The sequence below is a fragment of the Montipora capricornis genome, chromosome 12, assembly GCF_036669925.1.
Source record: "Montipora capricornis isolate CH-2021 chromosome 12, ASM3666992v2, whole genome shotgun sequence".
Taxonomy (NCBI): Eukaryota; Metazoa; Cnidaria; class Anthozoa; order Scleractinia; family Acroporidae; genus Montipora; species Montipora capricornis.
Window position 1 is genome coordinate 3298669 of NC_090894.1, and position 17500 is coordinate 3316168.

General features: G+C 39.2%; 1 protein-coding gene across 1 annotated transcript in view; it reads left to right on the forward strand.

Annotated features, from left to right (window-relative positions):
* The window catches only part of LOC138027089 (uncharacterized), a 6797-nt gene extending 392 nt beyond the window's left edge, over window positions 1–6405 (forward strand). The window contains exons 2-3 of the mRNA XM_068874591.1: window positions 4114–4179; window positions 5618–6405. Coding sequence (XP_068730692.1) covers window positions 4114–4179; window positions 5618–6277 — 726 coding nt within the window. The 3' untranslated portion in view covers window positions 6278–6405. The remainder of the gene's footprint in view (window positions 1–4113; window positions 4180–5617) is intronic.
* The last annotated feature ends 11095 nt before the right edge of the window (window positions 6406–17500 follow it).

Sequence of the window (17500 nt, forward strand, 5' to 3'; positions counted from 1 at the left end):
AAAAGACGCCGAGCATAAGCTTTTGGAGCAGATTCCTGTACGTTCTCCTCCGTAGAATGCGGCCAAGAGAAGCCAATGAATTCAGTAAGCGCGCATTATTTAATAAATGAAACCCGCGTTTATGCTTGCTAGGTGTTATGCTATCAATTTCAGCGCAAGGTACAAGTATTTCAAATCAACACTTAAAGAACCTTATTCACCCACTTTACATTGCGCGCCCACATTACGTCAGTCGCCATTTTCAGGGCCCCTGAAACTCTAAATTACATGACTGTGTGAAGCAATCTGTTTCCATCGGACATCAAATTGGCTATATAATTCTGTTTTCCATTGGAAAATAAGCTATGTTTATTGAGTTTCTAATATTATTACTGGGTTGTCAGTATGGCAAACCCACTCGGAATCTACGTTTCATTTGTTGGTTTTATTTATTTTATTTTTTTTTTTGTGTCGGTAAAAGTCTTGCCTGTCACTCCCCTGCTAAGTGGTGTCTTTGTGCATTGAGCCTTCTGCGCGTATTTTCTTAGGATCGAGAGGGTAGTGGGAAATGCTTAGATTTCTCAGGTGGACACAGTAGAATGATTAACTTTACCGGCAATGGCGTCGAAAGTCCTGTAACGCGAATGGCGTTTTAGGGGATCTTTGAACAAAATATACCCTTATGAAGCTCAATAATGGTAAGTCAATGGGGTACTGAACAAGACAGGTGGTGGAATCTTAAAAGCGACGGGTAATGGACTTCGACAACAATCTGTCGCCAGCCGAACCGTAATCAAAGTGAGCTGTATTTCTAATATTTTGCCAAGCCAAGTGTGGTGTTATGTATAACACTTAAACCAAATGGAAAATGCTGTGTTAACATTAAACTAATGGGTTCAATAAAGACAGAGAAGGAATCGAACACCTTCAGTGAATCTGTGATCTCTGTTGTCTGGCTATTTGTATTTATTTCTACTCAACTCCGCACAGTCTTCGTGTCAAAATAAGATAAGCGTCTTTCTGTTGTGTTAACTTATTTAAATATAAATATACCATGCGGCGTAAACTTGATTTCCGCTCTCAAAATTACCTCCGGGACCTACTTTTTGCGTAGAATAAGCTTTCAGAATGGTGTTCTTGTCTTCTGTGGTGATACTTGACGATTCGGGAACATTTGTGAAAAAATATTTATAACGGGTCACACGCGCAACTTGATCGCCCGAACTTCCCCTATTATGCATAACATCGACTTGGCCTTTTGACATCCCATTGAAAAAAACTCGTAAAATATTCGCGGACCGGTCGATTTCTCTGAAATATGAAAGGGTGATTGCTAACGAATATAGAACCAACTATTGCTAACGAATATAGAATTGAGGAGATACGGGATATTTTTTAAAGTAGGAACGCATTGCGTACGTGTGGTAGTGCAGTAACTTGACCGTGTTTTTTCCATAACTGTCAACTGAGATGTGTTTTGTTTTTCCAGGAGATTCAAGTTGTCCTTGCGTAATATGTAGCTCTAATAGTACACGATATTGTTTGGTATCGTAAATCATTACGGTGCCATGGTAGACATCTTTGCTAGATACCCCCTGAGAAGACATGTGGTTCAGTAAAATACTAAACCCAGGACGATTGAAGAAAATAAAAGGAAATTGAGAAACATTTGACTTCAAGGCTGACATGTTGATCATTTACAACTTCTTTTTCACCACAAGCTTAAGCGTGTACTCTAAGCTTCTGACAGCTTTCCAAGACCAAGTTTCTAAAGTTAAGCCTTTTCTAGCGGGGTTAGTATTTGGATGGGGGACGTCAAAATATGCGACTTGCTGTCACGAACATACGACCAAAAATTCTATTTTAATTTAACGCTCAAAAATGCGAACTAAGCAAGGTACAGATTTTGCTACCCTGTTTTATGCAAAACAAATATTGACGCAAAAGTAAATAAATTTGAATATGCAGTTTTTAAGAAGAGCAGAAGGAACTTTATGGATTTGTCGATCGAGAATAAAACAATTTGCCACATTTCGGGTGATTTAATTGGTTTTTTTTAAACTTGACTTCATTTTTTATCTCGTTTGGCCGTTGAAAGCTATTTTCTTATTTTCTTTCTACGTCAAAACGGCGAACAAACTGGTTCCCAAGAAATATTGGAGTATTCGTTCTATGCAAAATACTTCTAATGAAGTATTCGTTCTATGCAAAATAATGTTCACAGTGGAACACACAAGATCAAGATGTAGAAATAACGTAGAAAATTCTCCTTACCTTTAAAGCTTGCCTTTTTCTCAAAGGAAAAGCATCTGTCCACTTTATCGAATAGTTTAATACTGAATCAATCATGGCGGGCGGAAAGATCCCGCAATAAATTCTTGCTTACATCATCTTAATTGTAATGTGTCACGATGGCTAAGTGGTTTAACGCGTTAGCAAGGTCATTGTGAAGGTACTCTCTCGATTATGGTTGTGGTGGCCGATAACTTCGTTTATATTAACCTTTTTAAAATGGGTGCTTAGACTTAAATACTGTTGAAAAATGCTGTTTGAAATGAGTGTTGAGGCTTAAGTAAGCACTATTTGAGATGCTGCTTACACATGGATCAAAAGTACTCATTCGAAATAGTATTTTTAGGGTACTCCATTTGGGTACTCCATAGGGTACTCCATGGAGTACTCCATGGAGTAGGGCTCCGCGTTTTGTCCTCTCCCGATTGAGGTCCAGTTAAAAGTTCAAACATTTAAGTACAACGCGTAGAAACTGTATTTCCCTCTTGAATTCAACGTAGAAGTAGCTCCACGCTTCATAGAAAAGCGCACGAAATGAGGGTATTCTGCTGTTTTTCTGACCGAAATCCATTTAATTTCACAGGATAATCCTCCTCGAGGATCTTCGAAAGTGTTTTTTTTATTTCCCTGACAAAATTGCCATCGTATGAATGATGGCATTGAGAAACATCAAAATAAGCCAAAAGATCCTGTACAAATAGTTAGGAAAAAAGAAGTTATTATCGTTCTACCTTTCTTAGGTCATCACAGTAATGACCTCACAAAACAGCTGAGGTCTTGCATAAACAAATTCTATGGTATTTTAAACCTCAAAATAGTTTTTCAGAACACCCGAAGAATCAAGTCTTTTTTCCTTACAAAGATAAACTAGGTCCTTCCTTCAGGTCAAAAGTAGTGTACAGAGCAAACTGCTGGGATTGCAATGGTTTCTATATAGGGAAAACGAAACGCCGATTACGTGACAGGAAAGCAGAAAATTTTAAAGCCCTGACTCCAAATTGTCACGAATCTGCAATTGCTGATCATGTTTTCTTAACCAAGCATAGAATTAAGTGGGATCATTTTGAAATATTAGCAACTGGTCGATCAGACATGCATCGTAAAATTAAAGAGTCTCTGTTTATCCGTGATCTAAAGCCAACCTTAAATGAAAAGGTTGGCGGTGAGAAACTTTATCTCTGTTATTAGCATATTTCTTGTCGTTTTATGTCAATCAATTTCGTTAGTTCCTTACAGTTGTAGTTTCGAATTTAAATTTATCTGTAACTGAATAATAATCACTTCTGATGATGTATGTTGTAACATACGAAACGTTAAGTTTATAAAAAGTTACGCACTTCAAGCAAATGTTTGTAACCGCTGTTTGCGTTTTATTCTTATTGAAACTTAAATGGCCCAAGTCCCAAGATTTTTATGTCACCAAGACGTATTATTTGTGGTATAAGTTGTTTTTCCTTATTTCCTGCACCAGTCAGGGGCACCCAATGACCAAACTTTTCAAAAATGCATCAGAAATGCCTTAAATGGATTTCTTTGTGCTTTAGAAGCCTGTTTCATTAATTTGGAGATGCCCTAAAAACTATTTACCGTATTTCCTCGAATAATAGCCGTCCCTCGATTAATCGCCTCCCTCGAATAGTCGCCCACCTTTGACAGAAATATTTAAATTAATCGCCTCCCTCGAATAATCGCTCTTCCCCCCCCCCCCCCCAAACAAATTTGAAACACTAAAAAGCCCATGTTCGACAACAACAACAAAGACGCGCAATGTAAAGTGAGTAAGGTTCTTTAACTGAGCGTCTTGTTGAACACAAAATTAACAGATGATATCTTTGTTGTTAGGGTTTGTCTGTTGTGGGAAACGTGATTGGATGTCAAACCGCCGAAACACCGCATGCGGGAAGCACGGTAAGACTCCCAAGTACCGAAATTTGCAGGAATCAGAAATCATCGTGTGTTCCCATCACATTGCATTTTTCTAGTGTTCTTTTATTTGACCTTTTTTTTCTACGTTATTTTCCCTGTTTTACCGAAATTTCGAATCATTAGTGACTTTCTTTCAAGTACCGATAGCTTATATTTAGCTTATATTTAGACGAGACGAAGAAAGATGAGATATCATTTATCCCAGACTCGAAGAGATTTAATTTGGCCTTAGACTGCAGTATAACCGTATTTATCGGCATGAGTGTGATTTCGCAAACGAGGGAGGGATTATTCATTGTTCTTTGCCACAATACCTATAGTATTCTCTCTTTCTCCCCCTTGACCTTTCTTTGCTTCTTGAAATAGTCAAACACCGCGCGACGGCACAAAACAACTTCAGGGACATTAAAAAAACTCGTGGCACCTAAAGAAAACTGAAATAAAGTAAATGATACCAAAAGGGAGAAACTGATGAGGAAACAAAAAAAAGAATATTCATAAAACTGACCGCAATGCGCAGAAGATCGCTTTCATGTGGAATCTTGGCAAAGCAGCAGTTCCCACAACCAATGAAAGCACTCTTTTAAATAATGAAACAAAAGTTACGGTAACCGTTCTATGTCTTTTAAGGCCTCGTTTATGTGCAGAAAAGGTGTGCCAGATCGAGGGGTTACCCGCCTACCCGAGCCAACTTTTTTCCACGTAAACACTTTGGCTCACTTAGCCGGGTCAACTCGGTCACGACAAGATAACAAGATAATAGGAGAACTTTGTGAAGAATACTATTCCTCGCCATTATAATAATATCGCGATTATTCCAAGTCGCTCGGCATGGAAGGTGTGTATCAACATTGCATGAATGAAATTGGTATGAGCGGTGTGGATGTTTGTGGAAAAAATTGAAAGTTCATCGTCAGGTGCTCGCGTCCTCCTCATAACCTCAAATTTTCTCAATTCACGTTGTTGTCAGGACCAGAACGGCTACGAAATGTTCCAAGTTGTAAAACGCACGTGGGGGACGTGCATAGACTTTGTTTCCAAACTATTGATCATGAACAAAGTCGGATCCAACAATGCAACATTGTGGGTTGTAAATGTTGAGGTAGTGGCAAAACATTATCCAACATTGCTTGACGAAACTGATTCAAGTCAGGAAAAGCCATTTGTCAAACTGCCGACCGCTTGTTCAGGATAGCCGATCTTTTAACACGTTTTCAAGGTAGTAAAAAGAAAAGTGACCGTGAAGTTTGACGACTTAAATGCTCTCGGTTCATGAGATACAGAGGACAAAATATCTGCTAAAAAAGGATCGCAGATATTGAAAACTAACAAATTTCTAACAAACTAGACGGAGAAATGAAAATGTCTCTGTCTGCGTACAAGGATATGGAATAAAATTGTAATCTTTGTTTTTCGCTAGGGAGACACTTCTCATCATTTTTTCCATCCTTACTCCTGCGTGGATTACCTAAAGCATGGCGACTCCAAGTGTGGAATCTACAAACTGTTCGACACAAGTGGTAACAGCTTTCCGGCTTATTGCGATTTTCAGTCAGAACCCGGATCTGCTTGGACCTTAGTGATGTCTTGGAGCCATTCTCGTCGTAGCCTTGCCCCATTTAATACAAGTCAATTCAATTTTGACGCACCAGTGAACGAGAACGCGCAAAATTGGAATCTATACCGCCTGAGTTTAGCACGAATGAGATCCCTGCAGAGTCACTCCACTCACTGGCGAGCAACATGCAGTTTCCCGATCCACGGCGTCGATTATCGCGATTATGTCCGTGGAAACTTCAAGGACTTTAACATCGTAGATTATCTTGGAAATGGCGATTGCAAAAAAGTGGAATTCGTTAACATACGGGGGCATGTTGGCATGCACGTAACAGCAACATTTTATCAGAGTTCTTGGCTCCTGCACATCAACAGTGCTTCAACTAATTGTCAGTTTAACCCGTCTGCTGGATCGGTATCGAGTGAAGACAACTTTGGTCATCATGGGTCCAGCAACCCTGCGTTCCGCTGTACCCATAATGATACGTCGACTACACAGTGGTGGTTTGGAAGTCATCTGTGAGAGACAATTCTTAACAACAGTCAGGGCTTAGTGATACAAACAGACGTGAATGATGATGTTAGATCATAACCGACTCGGAGATGGGATATGAAGAAATTGTCAGGTAATTAAATAAAAGAAAAAAATAATGGCGTGTGTCGTTTTTGTGACTGTGTGAATTGCAATTTTGTTGCTTTGGTATAGTAATCACATCTCCTTGGCCGATTACGCATGAAGCCCCACGACATTAGAAAAAAAAAAGTTAAATTAAATCGCGGTGAGACAACGGAGAATACATTAGCTGAAAAGTGATTTGCTGTCCTATATAAAACTTTTGATAAACTCAACTATGGAGATACAAGCCATACTGTACAGGTTACATGAACGACTAGTACATAACATGCATTAGTAGGACTTTTCAGATCGAGGGTCAACCGATTTTAATAAAAAAGCACATCCCTTTTGTTTATTGAGAACGTCTAATTAACGGAAAAGGCGGTCGTACATTTACCAAGCAGCATTTCTCGTAGCGGAACATAGAATTCGAAAACATATAGTACCTAAATCACTTCTGCTTTGTACATTGCATGCATCTGCCAAGTTTCATTATGTTTGGCCAATTTGAAAATAAATTATCAATTTTTCGGCTGCTTACACTGATGATGGTTTAGGGTTAACTGCTTCCTTTTTTAAATACAGTCGTTTCATGTATTATTGTAAAACTCCCTGAACAAGTTTACGTTAGCTAGACGAAACGCGTCGGGGAATTAACAAGTATTACAGGTACAGTTCGTAGAGTGCTGCTCACTAGTTTAGTTTTTTTAATTGTTTATCCTGTTGAAATTTTCTTGGTACGATTACACTGGGGCCTATAAAAATTTTTGTCGAAATTTAAATTAAAAAGCAAAAAAACAAAACGAAACAAAACAATTGTACGCCAGTGCTTACTTGGCTTACAGGCAGGTATGCCCCTGGTCTATAACCCGGATGTCAAGTATACATTCACATTATTTTCATTCATGGAGTCGTTTCACGGGAACACATGATCGAGCCTAAGCAATTGACCCGCTCCCAAATGAGTGGCTTCATAGCTCAGCTAGTAGAGCATTGAACTGGCATCGCAGAGGTCTAAGTTGGGTTGAACGAATCCCGTTGAAGCAACCTGAAATTTTCAGGTGTCTTTCTTGTCCTCCATTCGGCTTGTAAAAATTAGTAGACGTGACCTGACATGGTCACCAGAAAATATGATTTCATGTTATTGGAAATGTGTACCAGCTGTGACAGTAAGAGAAAAAAAGTGAAAAAAAAGGGGATAAAATCTATTTTCGAGGAACTGCCTTATAAAGCTAACAAAGGTGTTTGCAGCAAACAGGACTCGAAATAATGGTCTAATTTCGACAATTACGATACCATCAACTGTAGATTACTATAGTCAGAAGCCCATGGACTTCTGCTATCGAACTGAACTATTTCAGGTACAGCTTCTGGGCGCACAGCATTAGTGACATTTGGCGTTTCACGAGGAAAAGAAATTTAACGGTGGTTGTTTTTTTTTGCGGTTCTCAAGAACTATGAAAAGCACGGATTTTAGTGTTGATCTTCTTGGCATTTTGCCGACATTGTGATTTAACAAAAGCTGTTCTCAGGAAGAATCACTGGCCCAGCTGTGGTGATGCGCCAATCCATCACGTGCGAACGGCGATACGCTCACGTCGTCAACAGAACCTGGAATTCGGCCATCTTACAACATTTTCGAGGAACTGCAGTTTATGAAGCTAAAAAAGAGTTTTTGCACTGGTATGGCTAGGACACGAGGTCAAACACTGTTAAGTCCTACATTTTTCAGGCTTCTCTGCACAATTGCTAAAATTGCGTTCATAACTGCGAGAATCATAGTTTCACTTGATTTCATATACGCAATTCAATGTATGATTCATTTCATATATCATTTCGTTCGTTGATTCATTTATCGTGGCACCATAAGTACCCACAAATGACCAGCTCCCAACATCAGTGGTTTGATAGCTCAGTTGGTTAGGGCGTCCTAAATTTTTCAGGCTTCTCTACGCAAGTTGCTAATTAAAAATTGCGTTCATAATTGCGAGGATCTTGTTTTCACTTGATAAAACAGGTTTTACCAGCAAAAAAGACTCGAAATGATGGTCTAATTCCAACAGTTACCATCTACTGTAGACAAGGTGGAGAACAGCCGACTCGTTAAGATTTTAAATCATTGGTTCGAATTCCCCTCAAGCCAGAATTTGCCAAACATGTTTTGTTCTGTTACTTCTTAAGTAATGCTCCTTATTGCTATGATCAAAACTCTTAAGATGCGTCTTTCCTAGTCCAGATAAATAGGTCTTTCAAAAATATAAAAGCATCACCGCGCACCGGTGGCTCAGTTGGTTGAGCATCGGGCTGTCACGCGGGAGGTCATGAGTTCAACTCCGGCCGGACGAACACTCAGGGTCTTTAAATAACTGAGGAGAAAGTGCTGCCTTTGTAATTACATCTGCAAATGGTTAGACTCTCTAGTCTTCTCGGATTAGGACGATAAAACGTAGGCCCCGTCTCACAACCCATCAATATTCATAATCCGGTGGGACGTAAAAGAACCCACACACTTGTCGCAAAGAGTAGGGCATGTAGTTCCCGGTGTTGTGGTCCGTTTTCTGTGGTCTATCATGGTTGGGAGGGTAAATGATATTAGCTACACCAAGCTACTCAAAAATTCGAGGGTAAAGAAAGATATGGTGCCCATAAATCACGTGACACTCTCGCTCAACGATATCCTATACATATTGTCCACTCCAGCGGTCTACTATAGTATCGCAAGCTATCGTATTGATGGACTACAAAAGTTGTAAAATGCTGCTGCACTGTTGGTACCAGAGATCCCAAAAGATGAAGATATTAACGCCTGACTCAGTCACCGTGTTCAGTGTCTCCTTAGTTCCATGCTCTCTATCTCCACCCAGGTGTGTAAGCGAGTACCGGCCACAATACTGGGGGTAGCCCTGCAATGGACTGGCATTCCGTCCTGGGAGGGCGGAGGTAGCATTAATCTCATTGGCCTTAGCTACTTGAAACTGGAATAATCAGTTCAGCTTTGTGACCCCGAGCGGCTGCGACTTTGTCTTTTTGTGTTACATGACGTAACGGTCTTCAGGAACCCATGACTAGGGCGTTCAACTTTACTGCAATAGTCGAATGTGGAACGGCGTTTTTACAGACAGACTTATTCTTAGATCGACTTTCCCGCGAAACCAGACCTTTCCAGCCAGTCACAAATCTTGCATGAGAAATCATCGACCATGGGATGAGAATGGTCACTCGTGCAAGCCAGCTCTTATTTTCAGAACTCGTCTAAAAATAGCTTGATCTGTGAAAATGCCGTTACATAGCCCTAGTATTGAAGTTGTAGGCTCTTGGTAATGGGCTCCCGCTGTCTTCCAGTCAAATTCAGAATTTTTATATTCATGATTTCCAGAATTCTCTTGCTCGTTTTCAATAGAACGCACAATGTGGAAACAGAACGTTTATTGCTTTGCGTTTGTATGAAGCACATCTGGCAATTGTTACATAAGTTTAAGAGAGCTCTGACCCACACCTGTTTTGTTAACGTCTTTTTTTAGATCTCGGTTTTTCTTCATTCTTTTTGTAGCACGTTTATTATATTCGTTATTCGCTGTTTTCAATATTTGCTTAACACCTGAGGTCAAGAGATTAGACATTTCAACTTGGTTACTCGACAGCATTACCTGTAGAGTCAACATAAAATATCACGAATGGGCAAACCCAGAATTTGATAGTGATGGTGAAGATGATTATTACTTTCTGCTTCAGCTCAAGCTGGTTGGATCACGGCACAAGGGAAGCAGAATTGTGGTTCCACATTTCATCTTTAGGGGCATTAAATGAGCCGTTGTGATTCACGAGAAAAGGGAATTAAACGCCAGGTTATTCCTTTTTTATGATTTCTCAAGAATGTGAAAACAGAGACTTTTGTCTTGATCGTCTTAGTGGCATGTTGCCGACATTGGGATTTGAGAAAAGCCGTTCTCAGGAAGCATTATATATTGATGCGACAAGTCCATTACGTGCGAAGTAGGGTATTTTTCTGCAGCAAAAATCACGGATCACAGCCTAACTGAGATCTCTTAAGACGGCAAAAATTATGACCCTTTCGTACTTTATAAAAAAAAAAAAAAAAACGACAACAGCAACAACAACAACAACACAGAAAGAAATTAAATGCAGTTCTTGGGTCAAAATGTTCTTTAGCATCCTCAGACAAAGCGTTGATCTCACCAATCAACAATTGCAAGCACTCCGGAGGCTTTTCACTGGTGCAGAAACATAATTGGGAGCAATTTTACTGAGGGTTTCTGCTAGTAAAAATCTCTTTCCTCTTTTATCTTCTGTCTTTTTCGCAAAAGCAGTGGGATAGGAGGGCGGTTGGACATAATACCAATTGGATTTTCTCCTGGCGGAATAAACAACTGGTAAACTTTCACATCTGGCACATCTTTTTATACTTTAATCTTTAATCACAATAATTGCCACTAGCCCTTACAAGCAATTTCTAATCCGGCAATTGAGCGGTCACCGTTCGCTAAAAGAACAAAACAAAACAAAACAAAAACGATGTAATTATATTATTATATTTAAGTAGTGGACACTCTGCGGATGAATTCGGAGTATGATGACGATCTAACAACATCAGGCGACAACACGTTCTATACAGGGATTGATCTTACATGGAAAGAGTGTTATAAGCGTCGACTGAAGAGAATTACCAGGAGCTCCTCAAGGGAAGCCTCTATTTTTTCACATGCAAATTTTCCCCCGCGTTAGCGTCCATTTCATGCTATATCCAGTCTAACCGTGAGAATACGAAACTCGCTTATTCCTTGAATCAACTCTTTCCTGAGTAAATTTATTCTTAGGAACAGGATTTTCCTGCGGAAAGTATCATATTTCCCTTGGCGCTGAGATAGCTCTGTTTTGATTGGCCTTTACAACACTGGATGTGCTGAATCTCCCAAGAGAGCGGTTCTATAAAGAAATCTACTCTTGAGTATCACCTATGGCTTGTACAACAACAACAACAACATGACCTACGTTGGAGTCAATACAATTGCTGGAGTTTTACGTCCGAGTAGTCCCGAGTGATCCCTGCCATTTCAGTGTTTCGAGTAAGCCAACTGTGGGATAGGCTTAGCCACAAGTTGCCGTTAATTTCCCAAAACGTTGCCAATTAAAGTGTGTCTATTTTATTTCCAAAATTGCGGAAAAGTTGCTGAATTTCGAAAAACTTGCCGAAAAGTTGCTTTTCGTTTACTTGCTTGCACTTTAAGTTGGTTTTGTTGCGATTTAGATCATTTTGTCCACGCGTACGGCGCTTTTTACTGGCCGGAGTCCTGGCCGGATTCGTCTGACTGAATTTATCTTTCTCTAGCTATTTTAGCTTTTCCGGGGGTAGCGAGATTTTCCCCTAGACTTAAACTTCCGTAATAGGATTAATTGGGTCTTAATTTGCACATTCTGCCCAGCTGGAATCTGAATCACTGACAGTGTTGTCCGCCATCTTGAAAAACGTGCCATGCGATACCGTTGATCTCAAGAACAGGCATGCAACACCAAGCTGTGCACTATTGGCCGGTCCAGCTGGGGTCCACAAACTCAGTTGAATTTAGCTGACTTTTCTCTCGAAAGCTAACAAATGTCGTGAAAAAAGTAAAAAAAAATTTTAAAAATGCTAAAAATACCAAGAGTTGCCAAGCCTGTTTAATAGTTGCCAAAATGCGGAAAAAAAAGTTGCCGAAAAGTTGCTAAGCAACTTGTGGCTAATCCTAAGTGTGGGAGATAGAGACTTACCTATTTTTTCCACTGGCCAACTAAGTGGTCTTATTAAAGTACTTTTGTATTTATTATATAAATAAGTCATTGCCGTTTTCTAGTATTGATACTAATACGAAAGCCAACGTACAGCATTTTTCTATCAGATTATGTGGTCTACCGAAAAGACAGAATCATATCGTAGACACTCTCATTCTTCGGCCATTTCATCTTGAGTAAGAATAACAAACTGCGGTTATAAACATAACGAGACATAGCATGTTGTAAAACTTTTAATGAACTTGACGTTTCGTATGCTCCAACATACATCTTTAGAAGTAACGGTTATCTAAACTACAAATGACGTTAAACACCAAGACTAATACCAAATAAGGAAAGTAATGACTATGAAAAAATAAATGAAAATAAACAAACCTTTTTTTAATAATAACTTTATTTATATAGCGCTCATATCCATGTATCGCTGTCCATGGCGCTTTACAATTTACAATTTACAGTAATTTACAATAATTTAAATACATTAAATTCAATGGAATGTCATTATACAATAAATATTGTTAATTCTATAAACGATCTACAAAATATTGTTATTATTTCAAACAAAATTATTGAAATGATAATGATAAAATCAAATGATGAAAGAAATATCAAATCAGTCGATAAAAAACGAAAATGATTAAAAAGAAAAAATCAAATAACTAATTAAATTGCCTATTATCAAGAAATAATGTAAAGAGAAACGTTTTGAGTCTGATTTTAAAACTAGCAACTGAGTAGCAAGAACGAATATTCAAAGGTAACCTATTCCAAAGTCTCGGAGCAGCGAATGAAAAGGACCGAAAAACATAAGTGGTGAGCTTAGCTCTAGGTTCAACAAGAAGTTTATTTGTAACAGAGCGAAGAGAGTAGCAAGAGGAACAATAGGAAAGAAGATCAGACAGATAGCAAGGAGCCAGACCATTTAAGGCCTTATAAGTGAGCAGAAGCAACTTGAAGATAACCCTATAGTATACAGGAAGCCAATGAAGATCAATCAACACAGGGGTGATGTGATCAAACTTCCCTGTAAAAGTAACAACACGAGCAGCAGAATTCTGAACGTGCTGTAGCCTGTCAACAAGATATTTAGGGAGCCCATAAAGAAGAACATTACAGTAATCGAGTCTGGAAGAAATGAAAGCGTGAACAATAGTGTGAGCAGCATTAGTAGTAAGATATTTCCTAATAGAAGACAGATTTCTTAAGTGAAAGTAAGACGACTTGCAAATCTTGCTGACTTGAAGTTCCTCAGTCATGCATCCATCGAAAACTACTCCCAAATTAACAGCAGAAATACAAGGGACAACAGTTTGACCACTAACTAAGATCTCATCTAATGGAGGGCGACTAAGAAACCCAGAGTGGATGCACATCAGCTCTGTCTTATCATGATTTAGCTTCAAACCATTAGCAAGCAAGCATCCCCGATGAAATGTCAGTGAGACCTTGCTCCAAAGACTGTCTTGATTGTACAAGCTGTTGGTTACCCTTAAACGACAAATACAACTGAGAATCATCAGCGTAAAAATGATAACTGACATTATGACGCTTAACAACGTCAGCTAATGGAGAAGTATAGAGAAAGTAAAGAAGAGGCCCTAGTACTGAACCCTGTGGCACTCCAACATCAAGGTTGACAAGGCACGAGGAACACTCATTGATACCAACGAATTGCTTCCTACTCGTGAGGTACGAACTAAATCAGCTTAGAACAACTTCCCTGAGACCAAAACGATTAGCAAGTCTATCAAGTTAAATCGGCTTGAAAAAATAAATGGCTAGTAGAGAAGTTTCTCATTGCCAACGTTTTCATTAAGCGCTGGTTTTAAATCGTGAATCAACAAGGTTTCCTTAATTTTACAGTGTATATCAGACTGTCCAGTGCCCGGGGTCCAGTGGCTAAAATGTCAAAGTGATGCCATTTAATCCTGTGACCTGTTTGGGTAACATGATCAGCAATGGCAAAAGAATGGCTGTTACTCGTCAGCGCTCTGAAATGTTCTGTTTTTCTGTCTTGTAATCGACGTTTTGTTTTCCCGATATAGTAATCATCACAATCCCAGCAGCTAGCCTCATAAAATACTGCCATCTGGCTCTACGCACGGTGTCCTCTATGGTCTTCCCAAGGTACATAAATCTGGTTGCCCGTTTCGCCCTATATTGTCTCATCTGTTAACACTTACAACTATAACCTTGCGTCCTATCTTGCTCGAGTTCTTCAACCTATCTCAACGAACCGGTTTACTGTCAAGGACGCCAAGGATTCCTTCTGCTTTGCAGAATGGGCCAAGACATACAACCATAATGGTGAATATATCTGCTCTTTTGATGTTAGTTCACTCTTCACCAACGTTCCGCTTGACGAGACAATACAAATCTGTCTAGACAAATTATATGCTTTAACCAATCCACCAAAGTTACTGCGCTCTGTCTTGAAAGATTTACTTGTTTTTGCAACTAAGAGGAGCTATTTTGTGTTTGATGGCCAGTACTACGACCAGATCGATGGTGTTGCCATGGGATCCTATAGCTCCAGTGATTACGTCAACAATGTCCACAAACTGATGTTAAAGTTTATTGGTATAAATACACAGGTGATTATACAAAATCGCGCGCTCTCATTGGCTCGCTATCTGGGATTATCAGCCGATAATCACCTCGACGGACAAAATGGCTGCCAGTAGTCGTTTTGCACTGCAAGTGAGGATGATTTTCGCGTTGAAAGGTTTTTTTTTCAGGCTCAGTGATTATCGGTGGATATTCACCTCGACTTCGTCTCGGTGAATATTCACCGATAATCACTTCGCCTTCGGCGAATAATTGTTAATTAACACCATGAGAACTGAAAAAAGGTTCGCACAAAATTACAAAGTCGTATCGTAACGAGGCAAGAACTTACAAGTGAAATTACAATACGGACAAATTAATGTTTGGTTACGCCGGTAGAAAAGTTAAAACTATATCTTCTGAACAAATACAAAAACAGAGAAAAAGAAACTAATAGAAACGTTACACACGATTTCAGAAAAGTTAACGATAAAGCGGCACGGCTAAAGAATCGTGTAAGCTAAAACTAGTTATGCAGAGGCAAAGTAGTTACCTTGGTGCTGCCCTTGAAATCACTGAAACAATGTTAAACACTTGAAGAAAAATTTGTTGAAAACTTGAAGCTGGAAACTTGAAGAAAGTTGAGAAAACTTGAAGCTAAAAAAACTTAAACTTCGGCGTTGACTTGCTTCGCTTATGTCAACAAAAAACAACCTAAGTTACTTGCTTGCGAAGAAATGTCGTGATTACTGTCGTGTGAAAGAGCTGCATCATATCTACAAATAATATGGCATAATTCTAGCTCGCGCATCCTGCTAAAGGCTCTTTACGCTCCCTTGTGGGACTTTGGGGGAAGATGATGGAAAGACTCGAAAGGTAACTTAAATACCGGCTTAATATTCTAAAACGCAAAACCGCAAGCAAAAAGGCTTCTTATGATAAATCACTTAACGGTCGTTACAGAATTTTCATTGTCTTATCTTATCTAATTATTCAAAGTAAAATTGTCACTTAACAGCTTAGATAAAGTATTTACAAGTTCTATGGTTGTTTTAATTCCAAGATTATTTTCAGAAACACTCGCTGACTTAAGTCTTTTTTCCCCTATAAAGACAGACTCAGCCGCCCCGTTAGGTCTAAAAAAGTTTATAAGGCTAGCTGCTGGAATTGTGGTGATTACTATATCGGGAAAACAAAACGTCGATTGCAAGACAGGAAAACCGAACATTTCAGAGTGCTGACGAGTAAAAGCCATTCTTCTGCCATTGCTGATCATATGACGCAAACAGGCCACAGGATTAAATGGCATCACTTTGACATTTTAGCTACTGGACAGTCTGATATACATTGTAAAATTAAGGAGACCTTGTTGATTCGCGATTTGAAACCAGCGCTTAATGAAAAAGTTGGCAGTGAGAAACTTCTTCTCTACTAGCCATTTATTTTTTCAAGCAGATTTAACTAGGTCTGTTTATTTTCATTTATTTTTTCATTGTCATTACTTTCCTTGTTTGGTATTAGTCTTAGGGGGTGTTTACATGATACCGGTATGAGTTTCATTCTGGTACGAGTTGACAATTTCATACCGCGTTTACATGGACGACACAAATATTGACACAGGGATGACGCATGAACCAAAACAATAATAATGGCGTCCAATGAAGTACTGCTATTAGAAGTACAACGCATGCGTCAATAGTCCCAGTCCACCACGACTTGACGACTCGTACCGGAATGGGAGTCAATGTAGCGTTTACATGATACCGGTATAACGTTTCGTACCGTTATGAGAATTTCGATCCGGTACAACTACCGGGATGAACTCATACCGGTATGAGTTGTACTGGTATGAGATTTTTCACCGGTATCATGTAAACAAATACAGAGCGATAAGTAAGAACCGGGATGAACTCGTACCAGAATAAAACTCGTACCGGTATCATGTAAACACCCCCTTAATGTGTTTAAATTCATTTGTACTTTAGGTAATCGTTGCTTCTGAAGATGTATGTTGGAGCATACGAAACGTCAAGTTCATAAAAAGTTTTACAACATGCGTTGTCTCGTTATGTTTATAACCGCAGTTTGTTTGTTAGTTTTAGACAGAATCACGTTTGGCGGTGGTGCTTTTATTGACTAGTCAAAGATATATATACCCTAGTTATCCGTTAAGTTATGACACCAACTGTGAAATCGCTAGGGCTTTTCTACAGTTGCCCTGTCAAACGAAAGTCTTACTTGACCCTACTTGCATCTTTCCACCGTCCCCCGCATTCAAGCAAAGAAACAACCATGCAGTTCATAAACTCTGTGAACAATGAGTTTTCGGATCAATTGCAAGCTCCTGCGTACCCACATGTTGGTGGAGACTTCAATCTCGCCGGTATTAACTGGGAGAATATCGAAATTACTGGACATAGCGACATTGAAATATCGAAAACTCTTATCGACTGTATTCAACTGAACACAACTCACCACAGCTTACAAAACGTGCGACTCGTGGAGAAAATACCATCGATTTATAATTTACATCAAATCCAAACATGCTGTCAAGCGAGACCCATACTCCAAGCCCCAGCTATGTCCACGATTCTGTATTTTTCGATCTGTCTGTTAAGACCAAAGAGAACAAAAAACCTGCTTATTCTGTATATTTATACAAAAAGGCAAATCTGGGTGGCCTACGAGAAGAACTAGAAAAAAAATAGCATCGGAGTTTAATCAGAGAAATTGTAGCGAACACACGGTTGATGAAAATTGGAACTTCTTTAAATCACGCCTTAAACTGACAAGCAG